The 24116-nt window shown below is 43.7% G+C and overlaps 1 protein-coding gene across 30 annotated transcripts in view; it reads left to right on the forward strand.

The window, feature by feature from the left end:
- Positions 1–23842, forward strand: part of tcf7l2 (transcription factor 7 like 2) — an 84825-nt gene extending 60983 nt beyond the window's left edge. For 3 of the 30 annotated variants that reach the window (XM_072374023.1, XM_072374034.1, XM_072374030.1), the window contains 10 exons: positions 7562–7694; positions 10112–10214; positions 11200–11286; positions 15262–15387; positions 15473–15635; positions 15751–15858; positions 17589–17637; positions 18391–18441; positions 19559–19631; positions 22744–23842. In XM_072374023.1, the coding sequence (XP_072230124.1) occupies positions 7562–7694; positions 10112–10214; positions 11200–11286; positions 15262–15387; positions 15473–15635; positions 15751–15858; positions 17589–17637; positions 18391–18441; positions 19559–19631; positions 22744–23200 (1350 nt within the window). In that variant the 3' untranslated portion in view covers positions 23201–23842. Of the gene's footprint in view, positions 1–7561; positions 7695–10111; positions 10215–11199; positions 11287–15246; positions 15388–15472; positions 15636–15750; positions 15859–17573; positions 17638–18390; positions 18442–19558; positions 19632–20179; positions 20253–20781; positions 20844–22743 lie in introns of those variants that run through there. The other 27 variants (XM_072374017.1, XM_072374033.1, XM_072374025.1 and 24 more) reach the window with 20 other exon arrangements.
- The last annotated feature ends 274 nt before the right edge of the window (positions 23843–24116 follow it).

The raw sequence follows: 24116 nt of genomic DNA on the forward strand, positions 1-24116 counted from the left end.
GGCTTTAAGGGCCTCAGGACTGCCTGCTGCAGGCCAAGGCAAGAGCAGGGTTCTAACAGCGATGGAGAGGCTGGACGAGTATGTGACAAGCAGCGTGTTCAGAGAAAAGTTTTGAGTCGTTTCTGTGGCCAACTTTTGAAATTCATTTCTTTATGGGGCTTACACACACTCAAAGATATACATATATTTGTTCATTTTAATTTGATATTTTGTGCTTTTTCTGAATTTTTTTTTGTTTTCAATTTCACCCGTTCGGTTGAGTTAAAATTATATTTACTTAGCATAACCGGAAATAATTCATTCAATCAATATTTAATTTGTTGTGGATGTAAGTCAAGCTCAGGCTGTTGGAGGTTATAATTAAAAAATGACAAGACACATTAATTAAATAATGTAAAGATTATAATTGCTCTGACAATAACAGTTAATTCTGATATCCTGTTTTTTGTAATATTTACGCGTGATTATAAAAAGAACATATCGTCTTGCTTTCTTTTTTTAAATCTTAGTTTTATGGATTTTTTTAAGTAACCTTTATAATATTTCCTTTAGATTAAATATTTGATGTGGCTCTGAATGTTTTCTCTGGAGAAAAAAACAAACAATTTTTTTTTTACTCTCTGCACCTTTCTTTTCTTTGTACATAACTCACCAGAATATATATATTTATATATATATATATATATATATCAGCCCTTTTCAGAGCATGTTTAGCTTCTGACAGAACAAACTCAGAATAATCTTTGGAGGAGTTTTTGTTTTTAATGCACTGAATTTCTTTGCAGCCTGTGAAAAAATGACCACATGAAGCTTGTCATTTGATTTTACTATTCAGGGTAATAATTGTTTTGAAGGTGAAATAGTTGCAGTGAAAGGAGAATAGAGAGAGGAGGGCCGTGAGGAGGGGCTCGAGGCCTTCCTCACATGAACCTTGAATGGAGTTGAGCGAGGTTTTTTTTTTGGTGGGGGGGGGGAGTTGTTTCCCACTCCGAGGTATTGTTTGGAAAAAGAAGAGCGGGGAGGAAAAGATTAAAATACAAAAGGAAGATGGACTGCGTTGAAAAAAAACAAAAAACACCACGTCCGTGTCAGAGTGAAGACTTTCTCTGCTCGGTGTCCCCCCTGGAAAGTGGGCATGAAGAGGGGACTGTCAGCATCACACAGATGAAGTGACTGTTGGCCACACTTTGCTGAGCCTGCCCTCCCTTTGTGGATGTTGTTGTGTCTTGTTCCTTTTTTTTTCTTCTTGCATTTCTCGCTCTCCTGCTCTCTCCTCTTTGTCTCCCATCTCTCGCTTTGCTCGCTTTACCTTGTAGCCAAAGCTTTTCAAGTTGCCAGTTCGTCTCTGGGCATCCTGCAGGCACCACGGAGCCCACACACACACACACGCACACACACTCTCCTCAGAAACACATACACAGACTTAACGTACAGCAGGGATTTGGGTAATAACTGATTTTTTATTTTTTTTCTTTCTTGCGTGTGTCTTTTGTGAGTTGATTTTTTTTTTATTTCTCGTGGAAAAGCTGCTCACAATCATTCATTCTTCTCTCTGTCCACATTCTGCCTCACTTCTTGCTCTTCGTGTCGACGGCATAAAAACTTTTACTGAGAAAGAAGAGGAGACTGCTGACTGCTAACAGCAAGAGCTTCTTTGGTTGCAGTGAAAGATTTTTTTTCTTTCCTTTCCTTTCCTTTTTTTCACAAGATGGATGTTGGTGGGTGGGGAGCATTGTGCCGACTGTGTGTATGTATTTAGAGAACCAAGGCCTCAGACCCTGAGCCTGCTTTAAATGCTTCAAGAAATATACACAATCTAATGTTAGAACCTGAGGGAACAATGGTCAGCTGGCTGCGACACCAAACTGAGCGGGGACTGTAAACACACATGCACATCCGCCACACATGCCCAGCAACACACGTGCACACCAGTGGAGGAAGGAGCCAAGACAAAAACAGACAAAGAAGGAGTAGAAGAAGAGGAAAGAAGAGGCCAAGAGAAGCAAGAGGGCTTCTCCCCGGCGTAGGCGGGGAAGGAGGAGCTGGGAGAGGGGAGGGGGGGGGGGCGCCAGGTGGAAGGAGGAGTAGAGGGGGCCAAGGGTGGGACAGAGGGGGTCATGCACCCCCGGGATGGAGCTCCAGCCGGGCCGGAGGAGACGGGAGCCAAGGCAGGAGTCCTAGGCCCCGGGCTCTCTCTCCTCCAGCAGGTGGGCTGCTGGCACCTCAGTCTGAGCAGCTGGGTGAGTAACGCAGCTCTGCTCCCCTGCTTCTTCACGCTCTTCTTCACTGAAGGCGTTCAGGATTGTTCTGACCGGTTCTTTTTTGGCTGAACGTTGGTAGTTTGTAGTAAGGGTCGCATTTGGGCTGAAGGAGTGGTGGTCATCTCGTTTATCTTTATAACAAAAAAAAATCAACTCTGACACGTCTAATTTAACTCCTGCTCAAGGATGCACGTGCTTATTACATTATAAATGCGTGTTATTACCCAATATTTGAAAGATTAATGCCATATTGTCACATGGTATGGTAATGGTAACTGAAGGCAGTCTTAAAGCCCTCATGATAAACATCATAAACAATGTATTTGAAGTAATTAAAAAGGTAAATTTGCTGAGACACGATCCTCTCAAGAGGAATATTATTTACTTGACAAAACATTATTTGATCAAGCTCATGCCTTAACCATGAAATGTAAAGTAAGATTTCAATAACCTCACAGATTAACATATTCCTTTGTTAATGTTGCCACCCAATTCAAATTCTTAATTGCTTGGCTTTCAACTGAAATTCTGAAGGGCTGATTGCATTTCAAAAGGCAGAATTCAGCCTGGCTCTTAACACTATGATGCAATATCACCTCCTAGAGAAGCCCCTTCAACTCAGGTATGGGAGTTCAAGAGCCTGTTTACCCTGAAAAGGGAAAAGCTTTAACACACATGCGTGTCTAAGAGGCGATTTGTCTTCACAGAATACAACAGTTCTGCCGAATACCACTTCATATTTAAGCTATTTGTGCGCAGTTTTATTTATCTGTGACATATCAGAACATGTCCTTTCTGTGATTCTATTTGATGTGCCGACTATCAAAGATGGGAAAGATGGGAAGTGAAAATAAATGGTGACGAACGACTTGAGTGCGAGCGAAGAGAGCAGGAGGAAGGGGAGCAAAGGCTCTGGCCCACATAATATTTTTGTTCGGCGCTCTGATCAAGCAGTCGGCGTGTCACTGCAGCAAAGTGAATAGATTAACTTTTAAATATACTGTGGTCTCGGGAGCCTCTTGCCCTCAGAGGCACATCTTCTTGGCAAGAGGAAACCGATCAACACCTCCTATATCTGGTTTTCAACCCCCCCACCCCTTACAATTCCCAGGTTTTTGATATTGTGGTGTTTTTTTTAAACTTTTTCTTTTCCTCTCATGATTGACCAAAAATATATTATATCTGAAATGCAGCAGGGTTTTAATTAGCATGGTATGCTTTAAGATTGTAACGCTGATAGATGATCCTATAATTTATCTGAGCTTTTCATATTCCATTGCTTTTAGCGTCTAAGAAATCCTTTAGATCGTCTGCTTGAATCTGAGGATTCATTTGACTGAGTGCTTGCTGGACTTGTGCATACTTGTGTGTGTTAGTAGTTATGAAACAGGGCTTACTTGGAGATGAAGATCTTTAGCCTGGAGGGGGCACTCTGCACCTCCCAGAGAATAACAGCAATTGTGTGATTTTAAACAAGACAACATTGAAAGATACCAGAGGATGCATAAGACTGGAGCACTTTTTGTTGTGCTCAAATCTAAAAGTGTTCCCACACTGACACACTGAAAGTTGACCCAGCTCCTCTTCTATTGCTGTTGTGTGTGCGCATGTTTTTTTGTGTGGTGTCACTTGGATGTGGGGCACTTGCACGCTTTGGAAGAGGCAGGGGTCTGGAAGCTTTCTCCGCTTGCTTTGGAATTTGGAGGACCCCCAATCCATCACAGCACTGTCATTCCCACATCTCGCTCCTCTCTTCCCGGCTTTACTACAGCTCATTAGCGCCCCGCAAGCTGTTGTGACAACTCATCATCTCATGACATAAAGCAGAAAGACGGGGGCTCCAGCCACCCACTGGGCCCACAAGGTCGCCACCTTCACATTTAGGACTGAAATTGGCCCTGCGAGGTGCCACCAGGCGGAAATGTGAGGCCAACAGCTTTTTCCTGTCCGGCTTCCACCTCTGTGTCTCCCTCCCTTTGTCTTACTCTGTCCTGCTGTCACTTTTCCTCCCTTGTGTGTCGTCTCTCGTACCCCCTCACAGTCCCCAGAGGCCTTACTTGAAGTAGCTTATCCACTTCCAAAGGGCTCTTTTCTCCTGGTGGTGGAGCAGCATTAGTCCAGTCTCGGTATAGGAAATATTTCACACTTCTAACACTTGTAGAGTGCTCACCAAGGGATGTGTATTTGCCATTGCTGGCTAGTCGATTTACAGGAATGTGAATAGCGTGCAATCACAATGACTAGATAGATTTTTTTTTTCTTTTTCTAGCATATAGGCTTCTTTTCTTATGACCATATGAGCCTTGCAGCTTGAAGATGAAAAATAGAGTAGAGTAAATAGAGCCAAGGTAATATCAATAACATAACCAGAGGCAATAACTGCTGTAGCTAACATGTGCAGTGTGGATTTCGAGCACTGGCTTTCTCAGCAACAGGCGCCATATGAGTCCAGGATGTGGAAAGAGTAAATGTGTTCATTGATGTTCATACAAGAGGGTGCCCTTAAATTTTTCTTAAGGGGCTTTTGAACGCAACATCTTTTTCTGAGACTTGGAAATCTGGTCATCGTGTCTACAGAGCAGTGAGTCTGTCTTCTACTATATTTGTTTGTTGTAAGGACAGAGGTGGAGGGAAGGATGCAAGTGAGCGGGGGTGTCGGGGCAGGAAGTGCTTCTTTTTTTTCTATTCCCCTGGCTTTTGTGGAGCAGAGAGAGTAAAGCCTCCCACGTTGCCTGCTTTTGTCTCTCATTGCTCGGAGGGCTCTGAGCGGCTGAAGCACCCAGCAGCCTGCCAGACGTCCAGTCCTGAGCTCGTATTGTCCCCTCACTGGCCACCCAAGGCAGGTGCTGGGCCTTCTTTATGCAGGGACCGCCGGATGCTGCCATGACGTCAGTCCAGGGCACAGTGGATGTTACTGTGATGATCACACACCATGCAGAGTGTGTTTGTGAGCTGATTGACAGATCGATAAGAGCTCTGAGTGAACAGCAATGTTGATGTGAGTTTTGACAAATGAGGCTATGGATTTCCTCATAAAAAAAACTGAGACAATCATGTCAGTTTATCGTTATTTAGCAGGAAAACCCCAAAAAATTTGTTTGTGTTACTATCTCACCATCTCGAACAGACACAGCTGACTGGAGGCAGCGGTCGGTGCCGCATATCTCTGTTTGTGTCCCTCTGCTTTTCAGGACAAGCACACTCTTATACCACAAGTTAACAATGATGTAAATCGTCTGGCCTCTAGCTTCTCCCTCTGTCCCGCACACACCCTCTTTAACACCCTCTGTCTAAATGTGGACTCAGTGGATGGGCATTTTGAGCTGTCCTCTCAATAGCTGAGGTCCCTGGACAAAAGAACAAATTTAAATGGCCACTAAAGCTTTTCAGCACCGAGAGATGAAGAATTGACAACATTCTTTCACATCATTACCCGAGGGAGGAGCGGGGAGTAGTGATGGCGGAGGTTAGGAGGTGAGGGATTGGGTGGGGGGGGGGTGCACGAAAAGACGAGACTAAGGCTATCTTCTAGCAATGAGCCGGACTCATCAGCTGTATTTGGCAGCTGCCATCACCTCAATCTTAATTGCCCCCCCCCTCCCTCTTTCATCCCTCTTTTCTGGATGTACAGATCAGAACGGGATCCCAAACAAATGTTTTGGTTTGTTATTCTTTTTAACGAATCCCATTCCATCTACCGCCCCCACCAGCCCCGATACAAACATGTATACCCCCCCCCTGTCCCGAACCCTCTCTCTCTCTCCCCTCTGTAGCCTTTTCAGCTCAGGGCTGTGAATGAGTCCCAGGAGTCTCTCTGCCTCCCAGGAGTTCTGCTGGGGTTCATTAATCTTTCATTGGGACCACAGCAATAGGGAATACACCCCTTCCTCCCTTCCACCCACACTCCTAGTGTTGCCCCCCCCCCCCCCCACTGCCACTATAGAGCTGAGGTCTATATGGCCATGCTTACACCAGCCATGCAGATAGACAGCTTTAACTAACCAGTGGAAATTCACCGTGCGGCTCTGGATGGACAGTTGTTGCACTGGGCTCCCACACAGACTTGATATTAACTTTAGTCCGGACACACAATTAGTTTGCAGCATTAAGCTCCGCACACATTTGTCTTGCCATGGGCCCACAGCTTTGCATTTGTATTGTCAATGAGCGTCAGGCGACTGTGCATCTTGTGCATGTAGCCCCCCTGCCAACATCTAGCCCCATTAATGTTTTTCAAAGTCTTTTGGAAATGTGCCACAGTGGAGCTTTCTTTCTTTCTTGCATGGGTTAAAGTCGCTAATGAGGGTGTGTGGCCTATAAGAGCGGAGACTGAGCACACACATACACATACACACACACAAGCAGCTTGGTGTCTCACTCCTCTTCTCCCTGAACATATCATCCATGTTATGATAAGCCTGATTAGTGCTGCTTCTTTGACTGCTGAGGGCAGGATAAGGATGTGTGGGTAAAGAGGCGAGAGCAGCCTCTGCCACTAGCCTAATCTACAGCAGAGCTCTAATCTGGTTATCTTGTGTTCGGGGACTGTGTGTATTAGTCTCTGTCCCGGCCTGGCCTGATGAGAGGGGCTGAGCTGCTGTTAACACAGGGGCCCACGGCAGCACACCCCTAAAGCTCCACTGTAATCTTTGGGTAATTGAAAAAAAGGGGGTCTGCGCCACTTAGGAGCACAAAGAGAAGATTACATAGCTAAAACTAATTTGGCAAAAATGCAGAAATGGATTTTCAGCCCCACCTCTTCTCTCCTAACCCTTTTATTACAATATACCCATACCCTCCATGAACAGGGGCCCTGGGGGAAAAGATGAGGGAAAGGGGCGCGAGGATGGAGGGAGGCTCGAGAGCCGAGCAGGCTGGAGCTGCTAATGGCTGTAGATTTACACGCGCTGCCGTGATTTTTGTGGTTTACAGATGATCGATTACTTCACTGCAACGGTGGTTAAAAAGTGTCTCATCACTCATCAAACTCAAATGTGAATTGGCAACCCCACAAACCTCTTAGATTGTGTTACCGGATTCCACGTTGACACCGCAGAAGTGTTTTTAATTACAAACCATGCTATTTTCATTGTGGTTTGGTGGTTTGGCGCCTCGAGTGTCCCCAGAATTTGATAGCTCTTCTCTCAAGAACTTTCAGACCAAGCTGTAACTCTTTAGCAGGCGCCTGCAATCTCAAACCCAAATATTAACATTGCCTCTTTTTTTTTTCTCTTTCCCCTCTCTGTCTTTCTTTATTGCTGTCCTTCCATCTTTCTATGTATGCCTCTTCTTTTTCTCAGTCTAATAAGGTTCCAGTGGTACAGCACCCCCACCATGTGCACCCTCTCACACCTCTGATCACCTACAGCAATGAGCACTTCACACCGGGGAACCCCCCACCTCACCTACAGACAGACGTGGATCCCAAAACAGGTAAAGCAAATAGTTCTTTTCCACTCCATCCATACTTAACCAGAGAAGTAGGATCTCAGGTAGCAACATGCTACCTGATAGCACTGGCACCTTTAGACTCGAGCACAATGTGTTTGAAAAGTGCCACGATGGAAGTGCTGGAAAGTCTAATATGTTTACAACAAACTGAGTCTCAAGAGAGGAATATACCAAAGTACACAAAAACACAGAAGCAGCTGTCCTTAAAAAAGGGACGACAGATCTTAGAGGCTGTCTGCAAAAATAGCTGTTTATGATGTTCCAGTGAGGTTTGTTTTTTAGTCTGTAGATTCAGTGATGTAAACACAGTTAGATATTTGAAATAATTTGATTAAAGGCAATATGGAAATGTAGTAAAGAGAAATGCTTTTTTCCTCTTTAATCCTTTATTGATGACTTCATAAAATGACTATCGCTGTTCGAAAGTCTGTGATAGTAAAAGTAGGACAAGGTCAACTCATGTGATTCTTTGTTGAAAGCTGCAGCTCTCAACTGTTTCCGACTGATTCAGCTGTCACGCTCATTAACGTGGTTTGGTTTTTAGTGGAAAGCGGCCTTTTATTTGAGAACAAGAACCTGAGCAGTGGCTCATAAACTTCTCGTAAATCCTGGAATTTCGCAAACAACCTCAAACTCCCATGACCGCAAATCCAATTGCCAATACTGAGCTCAAGACGGCCACTGTAGCTGGAGCGCTTCACATTCGTTTCCCGGAGAGCAGCAAACACGCAGAGTTATTAAGTCTGTTTCTTTGGGAGGATCTGTTCCGCTTAGTATGCAGTACACCTCAAATGTTTTTCTTCTTTGTAGCCTGTTGATCCTGTAGCTTCAGTGTCCAGGTTCTACCTGCACATGCATCTCCCACAAACAGTTAGCGCACATTTTTATGTAATTTCCATGACCATCTTGACCCAGCGCTTAATTTTGTCATTCAACTGTCATTCAGCCCATTCTTTCAGGTTAATGCATTTTCAGTGCGGTGAATAATTTCATGCTTTTCTGTGGTCTCTGGTGGATTCAGCCTGTGTTTTAGGTAATAATGTTCCCTTATTATGATGGCCCTTACAAAGGGGAAATAATGTGCCAGCTGCTGTTTAATGTAGTGCTTAATGGGGCTGCTTAATTGGGCACAGTGTTTAATTAATTAATGAGTTATATTAGGTCTTGAGCGCTGCGTGGCGATGGGATAATGTTCCCCACGTTGGCTTTCCTTTTCATTTGAACATGCTTTTTTTTTTTGCTTTTTTTTCAGTAACAGTATAGAAAGAAAAGTTAAGATTTCCGCCCACGTGCAAACATCTCGCATCAATAACAGAAATGATCTGAAGACTCAGCTCCCAGATCAGCTGCAGCTTTAGGTGCAAACACCGGCACTATTTAAGTTGTCATTTATGAAAATCTATTTGGCTTCAGTACAGCCGAGTTGGCGCTGGCCAAAATATCTGCAACAATAGCAGCTGTGTAGAAAAAAACACACATCAGCCAAATCAGTGCGCTGGTTTTAGGTCTACTGAGTGCACCTCCCTGCCTTATGGGCTTTTACACAAGTCTTCCTTGTTTGAAGTTTGTCATGAGAGAGAAAGTTTTTGGATGTTTTTTTTTTTTTTTTTACACCCAGCTGTGTCTGGGACCTTTTCAAGGCGTTCACTCAGGGCAGCATGTTGATGCAGCTTCTTCGCCTGTCAGCTGCCACAGAAAGTAAACAACTCTGTGGATGCGTTGGTTGTTTGGCGTGCTGTCCTTAAATTGGACATCTTTGTCGGTGGGAGATGACAAACAAAATTCGCTGCCGTTTTAACGTTAAATCTGAGGATCATTTGAATGAATGGAGACTAATGATGCACATACTGAACGTAGAGTTGGTAAAGTTGTCAGCCATTAGTCTTAACTATAGAAGTATTGACCTCATAATCTGTTACTGCTGTATATTTCTCCTGTTGGTTTATTTGTGTATGTAATATCAGGAAAAATCCAGACTACCATTGTAAATTAGCAGACAGACTGCCATTCTGATATTGGCATCTCTCTGATCACAGAGACGGCTTTTAATTATATTTCTGTGTGTTAATAACATCTAAGCCTAATCTCCTGATTTGCCAGACAAATGTGACAAGAATCGTGTTGGTGTTTTCTCCTCACCTCTCTCCCTTCTGCCTCTTCCAACACATTGTGCTGCTGCACCGCCTCAAAGCCCTTTGATCAGGAAGTGTGATTTTAGCACTGTGTACATGCGAGCAACAAGCCCTCTACCTCCCATCTGCACTCCTGTGATGTCTGCCCCATTCAGCTGTGAAACTCAACAAAGAATTCGGCACTGACAAATATTTGGTTCTCTCTCTCTGTCATCGTCTCGTCTGTCCACCTCCTCTCTGCTCCCGTCATCTTTTTTTCTTCCACAGGAATTCCGAGGCCTCCGCATCCTCCAGATATATCTCCTTATTACCCGCTGTCACCTGGCACTGTCGGCCAGATTCCCCATCCGCTAGGATGGTTAGTACCACAGTAAGCAACTCCCTTTTTTTTACTCTTTTACTCAGTATTCTCTTCATGTTGTCAGAAAAGCTAGCTTCAAACTGTAATGGTTAATAAGCATAAAATGGAGATTGAACTAAATCATAAAGAGACAAAACAGTAAACTGTGGCTAATGCATTTGATGTGTTGAGCACACCACAGCAGCAGCAGGATGTTAGGATTTATGTGCACAGTTGTGGAAGCTTGTTCTGCATCTTGTTGATTTCTGAGAGTGGGTCGTCTGCCTCTGTGCTTGAACTCAATCCCCTAAACTTCTAACACAAGCCCAGCACATTGGAGCTTCCTGAGGCTCTCACTAACCTCACCTTGCTATTTTGTGGCAAATACTACTTTGCATGTCTGTGTATGGTTCAATTAGAGTAATGAACTGTGATTGCCTGTATTTTACCCACAATTCCTCATAGGGGCTCTCCCCTGGTAACTCTTGTCAACACTTGTTAATATGACAAAAGGCTACAAATTAAGCTCTGTTAATTTAATGTTTTCTCACCGCGATCTAAATACCGAGAGAGGCCCTGAGCGCAGTCATAGCGCCCTTTGATTTGCTGCACTTTATTTTGGTATAAATTTACATTCATTATTGTTTGTCTTTGGATGTGTAGACCTCAATTAGTGTGATGGCTCCATTAAAGGGACCCGCGCTTCGTCTTTAATTATCACAACAAAACACCTAGTTCCAGCTTGGGGAGGAACAGGGCCCCACTCCGTCGACACAGAGCGAAGGGTTATGAAATTTAATTAGCCATTGCTATCAAGATTTGTGGCATTCAAATTGTTCAGAGTTTTCCTGCCTTTGATCTGCGCTCTGCAATCCCCTAGATTTTTTGTCCTGATCAAATGAGAATAAAGAGGCCCACGGTGGGGAGAAGTGAGACAGAGGGCTTTAGCTTCTCCTCTTCCATCAACCTTGTTCCTTTACCTTTTTCTCTTTCTTCTTTTCTCCCCCCTTCCTAGGCAAGGTCAACCTGTTTATCCAATCACAACAGGGGGTTTTAGACACCCCTACCCAACTGCGCTCACTGTCAACGCATCCATGTCAAGGTGAGTCAAACCGGAGGAGTTAAACACATACACACACCCTCACACACTCATTGGTGTTTTTGTGTCAGGTGCACATGCATGAGCAGCACACAACCGTGAGCAGAAACTTCTCCCTTAAGGAGAGCTCACACTCCCCATCTCTGTGTTCAAAAGGCCAATCCTCCAGTGTGGGGCTCCAGCTAGCATGCTCAAATATTAATTATATTTATAATTTTCTAATGAGGCCCCTGAAGTACATTTACCCCCACTGCATGTCAGGCAGATCTGAAATGAGCTGGGGCATGTCCTTGCTGTGTGTTTGAGCAGCCAGACAGATAAACAAACAGCAGCACTTAGATGATTTAAGCTGGGGCCCGACACTTGGCTGGTGCTTTGGTCCAGCCCATTAGGGTTTGGTTTAAGTGCTACTGTGGACATTAGTGCACCCATGGGGAGTAAGTGTATTTGTTGCCATCTTGTATACATGTGTGTGTATTTGTCAGTTGGTGTTTTTTACTGCTTATTGTTCCCTTGAGGAACGCATGTCCTCTATATTGTGTGGGAAGCGAACCTAATTAATTTTGGGTGCCTAAGAGCCCGTGATTTGTGGGTTTGGATGAGCCAAAAAGGGAACAACACATACAACACAAAAAAAACAAACCGCCTCCCACTCTCTCCACTCCCCCTGCTCCACCCTCCTCCTCTCTCTACATGCCCCTGCAGCGAGGGACTCTGGACAGAGCTGGTTTGGAGTCCAGGGATGAAGCCAAGCTTTAGTTTAATTACAGTCTGATTGGAAAAGCAGCTCACGAGGGCGACTTGTTTTGGCCTCTGTGACAGTGATGGATCATGTAGATGCAAGGAGGCCACAGTTCAAAGGGAAGATGGTTTTTTTTTTTTTTAAGCATAGCCCTGAGAATGAGGGGAAGCTAAGTTTGTGAGATGGTGCAGGGGATTCATTACATTCTTTGCATTTGATATAAGCACTGTCTTGCATTAACTTCCCTTTTTAAAACTCAATGGAGTGGTGTCTCAACCAGAGTCAGAATTCCATTTTGAAGCTCCTCCCCAGCAAGTCTCAGGTGCAGATGGTAGGTCTGTCCAGACACTGGCATCTGGCAACAGAACCCAGCCAACCTGGGCTTTAAGTGACTGCTAATTTGGTCCCTTAATGAGAGCCTCTACAATATGATCATCTTATTTCCAGTGCGGCTAATTGAATATACTGGCTGGGGTGTGGGGGGGACTGGCCATGGGGAAGAGCTAATGCCCTGTGATGAGGCCCCTAATTGAATTAGTATAACTGAATAGATGGAGAGCTCTGGGAGTTCTCTTGAGAATGGGAGGGTTTAGCACATTGCCCCACCCTGAAACAACTCCTTGCTAGAGTAAAGGAGACAACAGCTGACAAAATCTACTAACAATTTGTCTAATTGTGTCAGCCAAATAGCAGACTCATTTTATACGTAGCCTTCAGCCAGTTAGTTTTGTTCAAAGAATAGGCCTGTTGTGATGGCTCAAACGATTTGTAGTGAGCAGCCTGACTGAAAGAAATCGCAGAGAAAAGACTTGCCGGCCTTGTACTCTTGTCAGGAGTTAGGTCTTTGCAGGAGAGCCTTGCTTCATATCAGTCCCCTGTGCTGAAACAGAATTAGGATGCAGGGAATGAGTCTGCTACCTCATAGTCCCACAGTGAGTACCTTACCACCTAGGTCCTGCTAAAAGCAAAATACATTCTTGTAGAAAGAGAATAAGAAGAGCCAAGCAGTGCAGAAATAGTCAGTGGAGCAAATGAGAGACGTTATTATGAAAATGTATGTGTGTGAATGTATGTGGGACAGGTGGGTGGATGCGAGGCCTCTTTGCCCCATATGCTTTAGCCTGCCCTTTGATATGTTCCCCCATCATCCTGCTTCTTTTCTTTTCCTGGGGAACGGGAGAAGCGCAACGGCTGGATCATTATACATTAAACAGGCACGGGGGCTACTACTTAGTACCGGCAATTAAATGGCGCTGGCTGACACTGGGCTTGCTGAGCCAGTGACCCCCCCCCTCCCTATCACCACCCACACATGGACCCCTCCACCCTGCCAGCCATTCTTACCTTTCAGATTGAGACGTAAGAGCCTCAGGGTGGGGAGATGGGTGGGGGTCTCCACTGCTTCTCCCTTTCTATGTTGCTTAAATTGGTCCAAGCCGTTTCTCGCTGCTGATGAGCCCGATGATCATGATGATGCCCCCACGCTTCAAAGGGATGGCCGTCATGTTTAAACCATCACCTGTGCCATGCAGTGGCAGCAGGAGGAGGGGAGGGATGGCAAGTAGGAAGCGAAGGAGTGTAGAGGTGGTGAGGGGACAAGGAGGAGTGGAGGAGAAGAAGGGGAGGAAAAAAATAGATCTCGGAACAGAGGAAATTTTAACAAGTGCACAGAGAGAGAAGGAGGGAGGGTGAACAGGGAGAGAGGAAACGGGGCGAGTGAAGAAAATGCAGCCCTAATGATGGGCAATATGCAGCCACTGCTGCTGAGCTCCCCATCAACGGATGACATGGCACAAACACCAATGTGTCAGTGATGAAGGGAGAAGAGGGGAAAGGAGGAAAAGAGTTTGAGGGGGGAGCACTGGCACTCCCCTGAGATGGCCTCCAACAGAAACTAGTTGTTCCTGGCGAGTTTATCCTCATCATTATATTCTGGCTCGGAGCCATGCAGCCAGACACAGCCAGATAATGAGCTGCTTTAAAAAAAACAAAAAAAAAAAAGAATTATTCCTCCTTTTTTTCCCCTTCATCCTCTTCTCTTAAATTTGTGCGTGGTCACGCGGAAACGAGGCCCCGCGCTTTAAACATACACATGCAGATATAGGTGTTCAAATAATTAACGTCACACACACACACAGTCGCACATTCGGGATGGCAGCGCCTCATGGCTGTTCTGGCCAGTGAAATAAATTCTTAAACAAGGGATTCTGGTCCAGATATGTGGAACAGTTGGAGACGAAGGAATGATGATAGATGGAGAGTGGAGGGATGGAGATAAAAATGTCAGTGATGCTGACAGTGCTGAATTTGCAGAAGAGAGTGGGAGGAAGCAAATGGAGACCCAAAATCTGGAGTGATGCTAGTCTTTGAAAGGACAGTTTTTATCTACTTTGCAGTATTCCCCGATAAGAGATAATGACAAGCTTTATCCCACTAAAATCTGGCATTTTCATATCAGCAAAACTTGTTAATTCAACAATGACCTCACGTTATGAAATTGGGGTTTTTCCGCAAATTACAAAAAAAAAATGTGATTCCTCTTAATCTTTTCAGATGACATTGGCCTGCCCCTTGCAAATGGCCAGCACTACATCAGATACATTCTAACATGTGCATCTTTTACATCTAAGATGAGCTTCCTTAGAAGGTGCAGATATACCCAACCAAAAACCTAAAAGAGCCCTTGAGGCAACACATTTTATTTAGCCTATAGAGAGGATTTTCACCTACACTCCTCAGGATACTGTTGATGAGAGCATCATCATTCATCTCGGGGAGGTTGCTGTTAAGTGAATGTGAAAAGTGGCTCTTGGCTCGAGTTTTCATTGTGTTGTTTTTGGGGATTTGTTGAAATGTTTATTCTCGTTCAGTTCCGCTTTAATGACTTTAGTGACTGTTGGGCACAATTTGTAGCATTATATTTGTGTGCAATGAATAACCATCCAGGCTGGATTCTGTCCTCAAATTAAATGGTATGACATCCAACCTAGCATTCATTTGATCTGAAATCTTATTAAAATTGATTGTAATTAACACAGACGCCAGCCTTGGATATTTGCATGTGACCATGTGTGTTTCTTGTGGCTCAATTCCATTTGCATGACAGACGAGGAAAGATTATGTACCTTGACTTGATATAGAATGAGAATGGAATTCAGCCGCAGTCTTGTGTGTGCTCCATCTTCTCATTTCACCCATGTCCATTCTGACGATTTACACAGTCTTCTGTCCTCTAGGTTTCCCCCACACATGGTGCCCCCTCACCACAGTTTGCACACCACGGGCATCCCCCACCCAGCCATCGTCACAACCAACGTCAAGCAAGAATCCTCCCACAGTGACATCAGCTCTCTCAACAGCTCGTGAGTAAACCTTCTCGGCCCAAAACTACATTTCCCTCTTGAAGGCTCGCCCTGCTCACCTCACTGCCCTCTGCTCCCACTACAGGAAACAGTCAGACGCTAAAAAGGAAGAGGAGAAAAAGAAGCAGGTCCACATAAAGAAGCCTCTGAATGCCTTCATGCTCTACATGAAGGAGATGCGGGCCAAAGTGGTGGCAGAGTGCACATTGAAGGAAAGTGCTGCCATCAACCAGATCCTGGGGCGAAGGGTAAGTGTCGAGTCAAACTGAAAAGCCTTGAAGGCCTGAGTTCACAGCCTATTTATTTTGTCTCGTTTGCAGTTGAAAAGTAAAAACTAAACTAAACAAAAAAATCTTTTTGCAGTGGCACGCCCTATCACGGGAGGAGCAGGCCAAGTACTATGAGCTGGCCAGGAAAGAACGACAGCTCCACATGCAGCTGTACCCGGGCTGGTCAGCACGAGACAACTATGTAAGTTTTTAAGTTTACAAGTCGTAACAGCCTGTTCTTTTCCCCTTTCATTAGGTGTAGACATACAGGACACCTTGTCTGATGTGCTCTATTCTAACCGGGCCCGAGACGTCAAAAACTTTTTTTATTTACTTATTGGTGTTTTTGTCAAGTCTAGCCCACGCAAAGCCACCTTGGGTCTCATGAAAGATGCTACATAAATTACAATTAATAATATTGTTATGCCAAAAGAATACAGTCTGCAGTGCAAGTATTTGCAAGTAAGAGTTTTTTATTTTCAGGCTCTGTGCTGCAAGTCATACAGTCATACAGTGTGACATTACATGATGAGGACTACACTAAAGTCTCAGCTTTGATTTGAGTAGGTATAGATCAGCATGGAAAATACTGCGTGACATACAGCCCTCGTACCCATAGTACCCAAACCGAAATCACTGACAGATGTACATAAGGTGGAACTACATCATTATCATTTAGTGGAAACCCTTTGCAGTGAGGAACTGCTTTAAGTCTTCAACATTGTGCTCTGGCTGGCCTTCACCACAGACACCTTTTAGGTTTCACTTGCTGTGATGTCTAACTGCTTCTCAGTTAATAGTAGGAGACTGACTCAACCAGTCCACAAAATTTCCATCTGTTCACTCTGAAAAGCTCCGCAGGGGTTTTGGTTTGCAGTTCAGAGTGGTGAAAATTTTTTTTTGAGGATTCTTAGGGTACAAAATATATATACTACTTTGCTAGTTTTCCTTAAAGGGACCCAGCTTTTCTGTCTCCATCATTTCGCCGTCTCGACTGTTTTTTCTTTGCACGTGTTTACATTCGTGAAGTCAACTCTTGATCGTTTACATTTCCTTCCTGGGGATCATTTTTGATTAAGTGTGTGTTCGTAGAAGGGGATTCGTCATCGAGCAAACCACTTTTTTGGTCAATGGAAATAGCTAAACAAGGCTTTGGCCGTTTTATTTCCAGCGTGCAGCTGCTTGTTTAAAATGTACCCATCTGGTAATATCAGAAAAACACCTGCTTTTTCAGCCTTAATATTTGACAATCAGTAGATCATCGTCTTTACTACATTTGCTGAGAAACGTCACCTCAATCCAAATGGAAATGCTCAGTCAATTTTAAGCCACATGTAGCTCCTGTTGATTACACATAACATTTACCAGTCTGTTATTTCTGAACCCTTACATTTTGGGTACAATGGTTTCAAATGGCACTAAAACCTCCACAACTTTTTTCATGTTGATGTAAACCTACTCAAAGCTGAGACTTCCATTATTTTTAGGCTGGATCAAAAGCACAGAGTATCAGACTATATAACAATGGCAAAAGAATAATTCTGGGCTCTCTGGACTAAACTGAAAATCTGGCATTTGTGGCAGAACAGTCAAGGACAAAGCTGAACAGGAGAGTCTTCAGTGAGCAGCGACAGAGAAATCTGTCTTCTAAAGCAGAAGTGTGTCAAAACAGCTAGATGTTAACAGAGCAGATACAAATAAAAACCAAAGCAAACAGAGAAAATGGATCATTCTAGTCTGGCCTGCAGTGGTTGCAACAAACTGGAGGGCATAGGCAGAAAAAAGGCAGAGAAAGAATGAATGAATAAATAAGTAAACACAAAGATGAGTCCTGTTCTCCGCCTCATGTTTTGGGCATTCTGCAATATAATAACTAAGGTTCCTGTCCGTGTCTATTTTTTTCTTTCTATTTTTTTGGCGGCTAACCAACAGGGGAAAAGGAAGAAGAGAAAAAGGGAAAAGCAGCAAGCAGAGAGCAATGGTAAGTGAGCTGCAATTATCTCTCATTAGAAGAGCCCCATCATGTGTCAGGCAGATGTGACATGTTGCAAGATAAAAGTCAAGCTAGTGTGTTTGTGTATTATGTTTTTTTTGAGTCCGTTATTGTGCCTGCCTTTTTTCCTCTTTTTTTTTCATATAGTTATGCTACCCCATGCAATATTTAAATGGTAGATGTGCTTGTAATCCCCCCCACCCCACACCACCTCCCCTTTTCACCCCTATTTTCCCGAAGTCTCCCTGGCTAATAACAACTGAATATGCATGAACCCCCCAAAGTCCTTCTCACCCCCTGCCCCGCCCCCATCACCCACCTCCCCCTTTGGCTTTTAGCCTTCTGGTATTTTGATATGTGTATTTGAGAAGTTGAAGCATTGTGAGAGCCATTAACTTTGCCATTGTTGTGTGTGTGGCTCTTTTTTTTTAATATACTGCCTGTGCCCTGCAGATTGATTGCATTACTATACTGTGTGTGTGTGAGAGCAGAATGTCTGACTGTGCATGTTGTTGGGCTGCCCCTCGCTTGCTTCCATGCATGCTTTTATTAAGAGAAATCACTTACATCTTAAAATTAAGGAGGTTTGCTAATTCTATGATCTATCCATTTTTATTCATATGATTCATACCCTTCTGATCATATTGTGAGGAGCTATGCCGACTTGTTATCATGTATTTTTCGCTCGTTTGGTGACGGATTTCTTCTTGAAGGCCTCTCTATCTGTTCTTTTTTTTTCAGAACACAGAGAATATTTTCCAAACCCTTGCCTTTCACTCCCTCCGATTACAGGTGCTAATGTCATTTTGAGTATTAAATTACTAACTGTTTTTTTTTTCCTTTTAAAATGGATGTATATTTAATTACCTATGAATGTGCAGTATGAGGCAGGTTTCAGCTTAAATATGCTCTATTTGCTTTGTTTGCTGCTTTCCTTTTTCTTAAAATGTTGCTGTTGTTTATTTGACTTCAAGCTAGACTATATTTCAGTGGATTTACTGTTGGATTTTTGGAGCATTTTCATATCTAGGCAAAATTATGCAATATGCTTAAGGTACTGATGATATAGAGTTAGATTGTCATTGTTAAGTGAAAGGTTGATGTCAGGGTAAACCTCCTTAATCTATATGCTTCAGTAGCTGCGCTTGTGCCTTTCTTATAGGCCAGCATGAGTTTGTTCTATCGGCCCCTTTTTAAAAAGTGTCTCTGCTCAGATGAGGCCTGGACTCAAACATGCCACCACAGTACTCTGCTGTCACTCTGCTCTACCTCTGACAATAACACAGTGACAGGGTAGAGCAAACAAGTGACTGGCAGCTGTTCTGCCACAGGCAGACGATGCTGATGGAAACCAATCAACGGTTTGATGCCAGGTCTAAAGAGTAGATTCCGTCTTTGGATTCTAGCCTTTTAAGTCCTTCCCCTGGCTGTCTGCTACCACTGCCTAGTTCTACTACCTTGACCCTATCTTTTTGAAATCATAGAACACTGATAGCATCTAACAGCAAATTAATCCCACCTGCATTTGTTCCGTTTTTACCCTCTCAGCCAATTAAAAGCACTATCTTATCTACCACTTTGACTTCTGTCAGAATTTAGATTATGTGACTGAAAGTGATTGTTTTAATATTAATGTCATACTTCAATAATATGCATGCATGCATTTTGATTTTACTAATTTCTGGAACACAGCTACTGCGTTCAGTCCTGTCTTTAAATGCACACTTGATACTGGCTGTAAGTGGGTTTTGGAGGGATTTCTTGCTCAGTGAGCCACTGCTAAGCTTCATAGATTCACCCTTATCTGTTTTTTCTCCTTATTTCTCTCCTCTTTTTGGTTTCCTTATTTTATTGGTTTTGGTTCTATTCCTCCTCTCTGCTGGCTTCTCCTTCCTTGTTGTGGCATCAGACCTGAGCGCTCCTAAGAAGTGTCGAGCGCGCTTTGGGCTCGATCAACAGAATAACTGGTGTGGCCCGTGCAGGTGTGTATGGTGTGTGCTTGCACTGGCCAGGGCCAGGTGAAGGCTGGGTAACTCTACGCTGGGACTTCCTCCCCAGCTCTATGCTGTTCCTCTTCCTCTTCACCTTCCTCCTTGTCTGTCCCGCCAGGCTGTTGTGACCTCTAAGCTTCCTCCAGCCACGTCCTGCCGGTCTATCTTTGGGTTCTCACTATTTGATTTTAACTTCCTGTTTCGGGGAAAAAGGGTATTAACAGCCTATACCAGGGTGTTTGTATGAATGTCGTCAGTGTGGATGTGTGGATGAAGACTCAGGAGTTACAGGGGTTTCGCTGCAGTACTGTAAACCTTCCTGAGATTGGTCACAAGACCTAAACTGGCAGGTCGGGGCTTGGAGGATCTTGAGTCTGATGGCTTGGTCAATATGGAGGACATCCTAGTGTTGCCCGCCTAAATCTAAGCCCTGGCTACATTTTTTGTCTGTGCAATGACGTGTCCATTTTCTTTTTCTTTCCTTTTTTTTTCTTTTTTTTTTGTCTGTGTGTGTTTGTGTCTACCTCTTTGGCTAACAGATGCAAATACCCCAAAGAAGTGTCGTGCCTTGTTCGGGCTTGACCAGCTGAGTTTATGGTGCAAACCATGCAGGTATAACTGCTGTAGTACCAGTGGCAGGAAGACATCCACAATGAGCATCTTCTTCTCCATTATTGGCTTAGATGTCTTCCTAAAACATGTTTCCATCAGTGTGGTAACAGATGGAAAACTCCTTTCCTCACTGAGAAATTTCCTGCTCCTCTAAATTCCTGCACAGCTATTTCTCCTCATTGAACTCAGTTCAAGCCCAGTGACAGAAAACGGATTTCAACATAAGACAGCTCAATAATGTTTGTTTTAGATACAAGATTGGTTCTCTTAATATATCTGGTATAACATTTATTACGTTGTAAACTGTCGGGATTGAAATCCATTTTCTCTCCAAGCAGTGGATAATACCCTCCTATCTTAACTGTCATGTGTGTTCTAATTGGCATCCCTTTGAATAACAATGTTATGCTGACAAATTTAGCCCTGCTTTCTCTAAGGGCCTGTTCAGTGACACTCTTTTCTGTGCCCTCTTCCTTCTCCTTCTCCACCTCTTCCTCCTCCAAACTCCTCTTCAATAACCCTTACTTAGTCCCTACCTGTTGTCTTTCTGTTCTGACACAAGCAGTCTTTGAATTGGGAATATTTTCATGGTAGGTATTTGTTTCTGCTGAGTAATACCCTTCTTTGTGTCTGGCTTGCACCACACCCTTCCCCACTCTTTCTCGACACAACTCAGTGCCAATCATTGCAACACACTTTTACTGCTGTTAGGCGTCTCATTTGCATCGTTTTGAACATACTTGTGAATAGACTCAAATTTAAACGTAAGTCTGGAAGATTAGCATTTTTGAAAAGTATTTCTTAGTTTTTGCAACAATCTTAATCACCAGGAAGAGTCCAACAGATCACCTTTGACTTTTCTGTTTACAATCCTCAAGCACACTTGGATCACCTCCACACAGTCCGCTGTTGTCAGAGTTCCCCTTCCAGCTGATACGCAAATGATCAAAAATATGGCGTTATTCCTAAAAGGAAAAAAAGTGCATCGTAAGATTTAGAGACTGGAAAGTGCTGTAATTCACTCAGCGAGGTTAAAAGTTCTCTCTGGGCTCCATTTCCTAAAAGATGCATCTGGTATAATTTCCCCCGAGACAGAGAATCAATAACATACACAGGCACATACTATAAATCAATATGTCTGTTAAAAAATGGATATTAGGTCATTTGTTGCAGTTTGACAGACAGTTACGGAGGCCATGATGTGTATGTAGTAGCAAAACGATACCTTTTTACTCCCGGTCGATGCTCCGCACCATCCTGAGCTACAGTATCAGCACAGACTGCACTTAAAAGCCTCATCCTCACCCTTTTCTAGTGTCCTAGACTGTCTGATGTCGTGTGCTTGCACTGTTGAGTTCATCAGAAATGCATGCCCCTCTTTCACCGAGTATGTGATCAAGGTTTCATAGTTTTTTCATAGTCTGTAATTTGTTGGTGTTCCTCTTTATCTTCATTCTCAGAAATTTGCTCTCTGCATTTATGCAAAAATTCCCCCTTTAGGATAACAGGCACAGGAAAATATATGTTTAAACAACATATCCACCTAATATGTTCCCAAAGAGTCGGTTGTTGTTTTTAAACTCCTTAGTCTGTTTTAACTACTTCATGTCCCATTAAAGCTTAAATACCCCATGACCTAAGGCATTCTAGTGATAGAATTCAGAGCTGAGAGAGATGGGTCACTTCAAGGGTCAGCGTAAAGATGAAGTGGGCAGAGATTCCCCCATAACCAAATCTGAACTCAGCCTTCACAGCAGAGTCACCACAGATAAATGCAGCATTGCTCTACCCTCCCAACTCCCCCTCACTCCAGTTTTCCGTCCGCTGAGCGCAACGGGCCTGGCCTCAGGCCTCGGCATGCAGGGGGAGGGTGCCAACCCCAGGCAGGAATGTAAACATGATGCCTTGACCCCTCGTGCACACTCACACTTGTGTCTGTGGGGCAGATGCAGGGTAGTGTGGGTCTTGTTGACTTCTTTTTTTTTTTTTTTTACCTCGTATCCAAACTCTGGCCCCTCAGGAGAAGAGAAAGTCGAGCCGTGTGGAAGTATAGGAGCGAGAACGGTCCAGTAAACTCGACTTTCTTGAGAGAACACGCTGATCTGTAGCTGTAGTTTAGTCCTCTTAGGAAAAGAAAGAAGAAATTCAGAGAGCAAACATTACCACATCCAATCTGCTTCCTTTTTTGTCCTTCCATCGTCATTTGTGTGTGTGCTTTTCATTCCCCTCCTGCCTCTTGTCCAGGTGCCTCACCTGTGATCTTTTCTTAATGTCTGTCCTGTCTCATGGTGTAGTATTTCTGACTTTCTCCTTAGCACGAGGTTTATATTGCTACTTAAATGCACCTAAATCTTACGGATCATGTCTCAAGTAATGAGTTTGGTTAATTCAAAAAGGCAAAAGTGCATTTAAGTCAGCAACAGTGCTAAGGGGCCATGTAGTTTAAAGATTCGCTGCTAAAATATACTCTCTCTCTCACCTTGTCCCTCAGGAGAAAAAAAAAGTGCATTCGCTACATCCAAGGTGAAGGCAGCTGTGCCAGTCCTCCCTCTACGGACGGAAGCTTACTAGACTCCCCCCCATCCTCCCCCTCTTCAGTGGTTCCCTCCCCCTCATCAAAAGAGTCCAAACCTCAGACTGAACAAATGCAACCTCTCTCACTGACTATGAAACCGGCCCACCAGCCACTCCACCACCCACACCTCCTGGCTGGGCCTCCACCGCCTTCTTTGGTTCAGCTGGAAAACTCTGCTGCAGCAAGCAAAACGCCCGGCGCCTCCTCCCACAACGGAGCTCTGGAGCACGGTGACATCTCGTCTTCGCGGCAGCCGGGCTCCTCTGTGGCATCCTCAATGGCCCGGCCTTCGGCATCGCTGTGTCATTCCCACTCGCTCCTCCCCTCCGCAGCCCCTCAGCCTCTGTCACTAGTGACCAAGTCTATAGAATAGTCTACCCTATTCTTTGTTTTGTTTTGTTTTGTTTTTTCAGCTCTGCACACACACACCTTTCTAGGCCCTCTCTCTGTTATATTTCACTTTCTGTTTCTGTGCCATAAGGCTTTGAAATTTTAGTTTTTCTTTTATTAAAGTTCATTGGTCAATATTTGACCCCTGATTATCAAAAAAAAAAAAACAACCTTAATTATTATAAAGAAATGATACAATGAGCTGTAGTATAGCTTTGTGAATCTGCCAAAAGTTTCATGAATTCTCTTTTCTTTTCCTTTTTGTAGTGTTAAAACAGTGCAAACAGAAAATTATCTCCTTCAACTTCAAAATGTTTAAAAGACGGATATAAAAAGGTAGGCTAGATTATTCAGTGAGCCCTTTTCTTGAAAGAGTTGGTTCTCCTTTTTTATTTGTATTAAATACGAGCTTGCGAACCAATCATTCGACATCTGTTCAAACTCTTGGAGGGCATGAGGCTAGCGGTGACACCTCTCTGAGGAACAACTTTAATTGTGATGTTACTTGTTCTTGTTTAAATGTACAGAATATTGGGGAGGGGGGCGATTACTGTGTTAAATATGCATTCTTCCACTGCGTTGTCTTTTTTCTTTGTTGTTTACCTTTGGGGTGGAGTCAGGCAAGTTTGGGTTGGGAGGGGGGCGGGTGGGTGGGAGGGTTGAGGGTTATTGAATTCAAAAATGTCACAACGCTAGGACCAGTAGTATTTATTGCTTTAGAGATTGCTTGTTGTATCTTGTATGTGTCTCTTTTTGACCTTTTTTTTTGGTTTATTTGTTTTTTTTTCCCTTCCTTGATACATTGTACAAATATGTTTTTCTTAAGGTAAGCAAATATATGAATGATCCATTTTTACAAGGAGGTTTTAAAAGGCAAATCTTTTTGTTGTAGATTTTTC

The sequence above is a fragment of the Leuresthes tenuis genome, unplaced genomic scaffold (genome assembly GCF_036924035.1).
Source record: "Leuresthes tenuis unplaced genomic scaffold, fLeuTen1.0.hap1 SCAF_20, whole genome shotgun sequence".
Classification (NCBI taxonomy): Eukaryota; Metazoa; Chordata; class Actinopteri; order Atheriniformes; family Atherinopsidae; genus Leuresthes; species Leuresthes tenuis.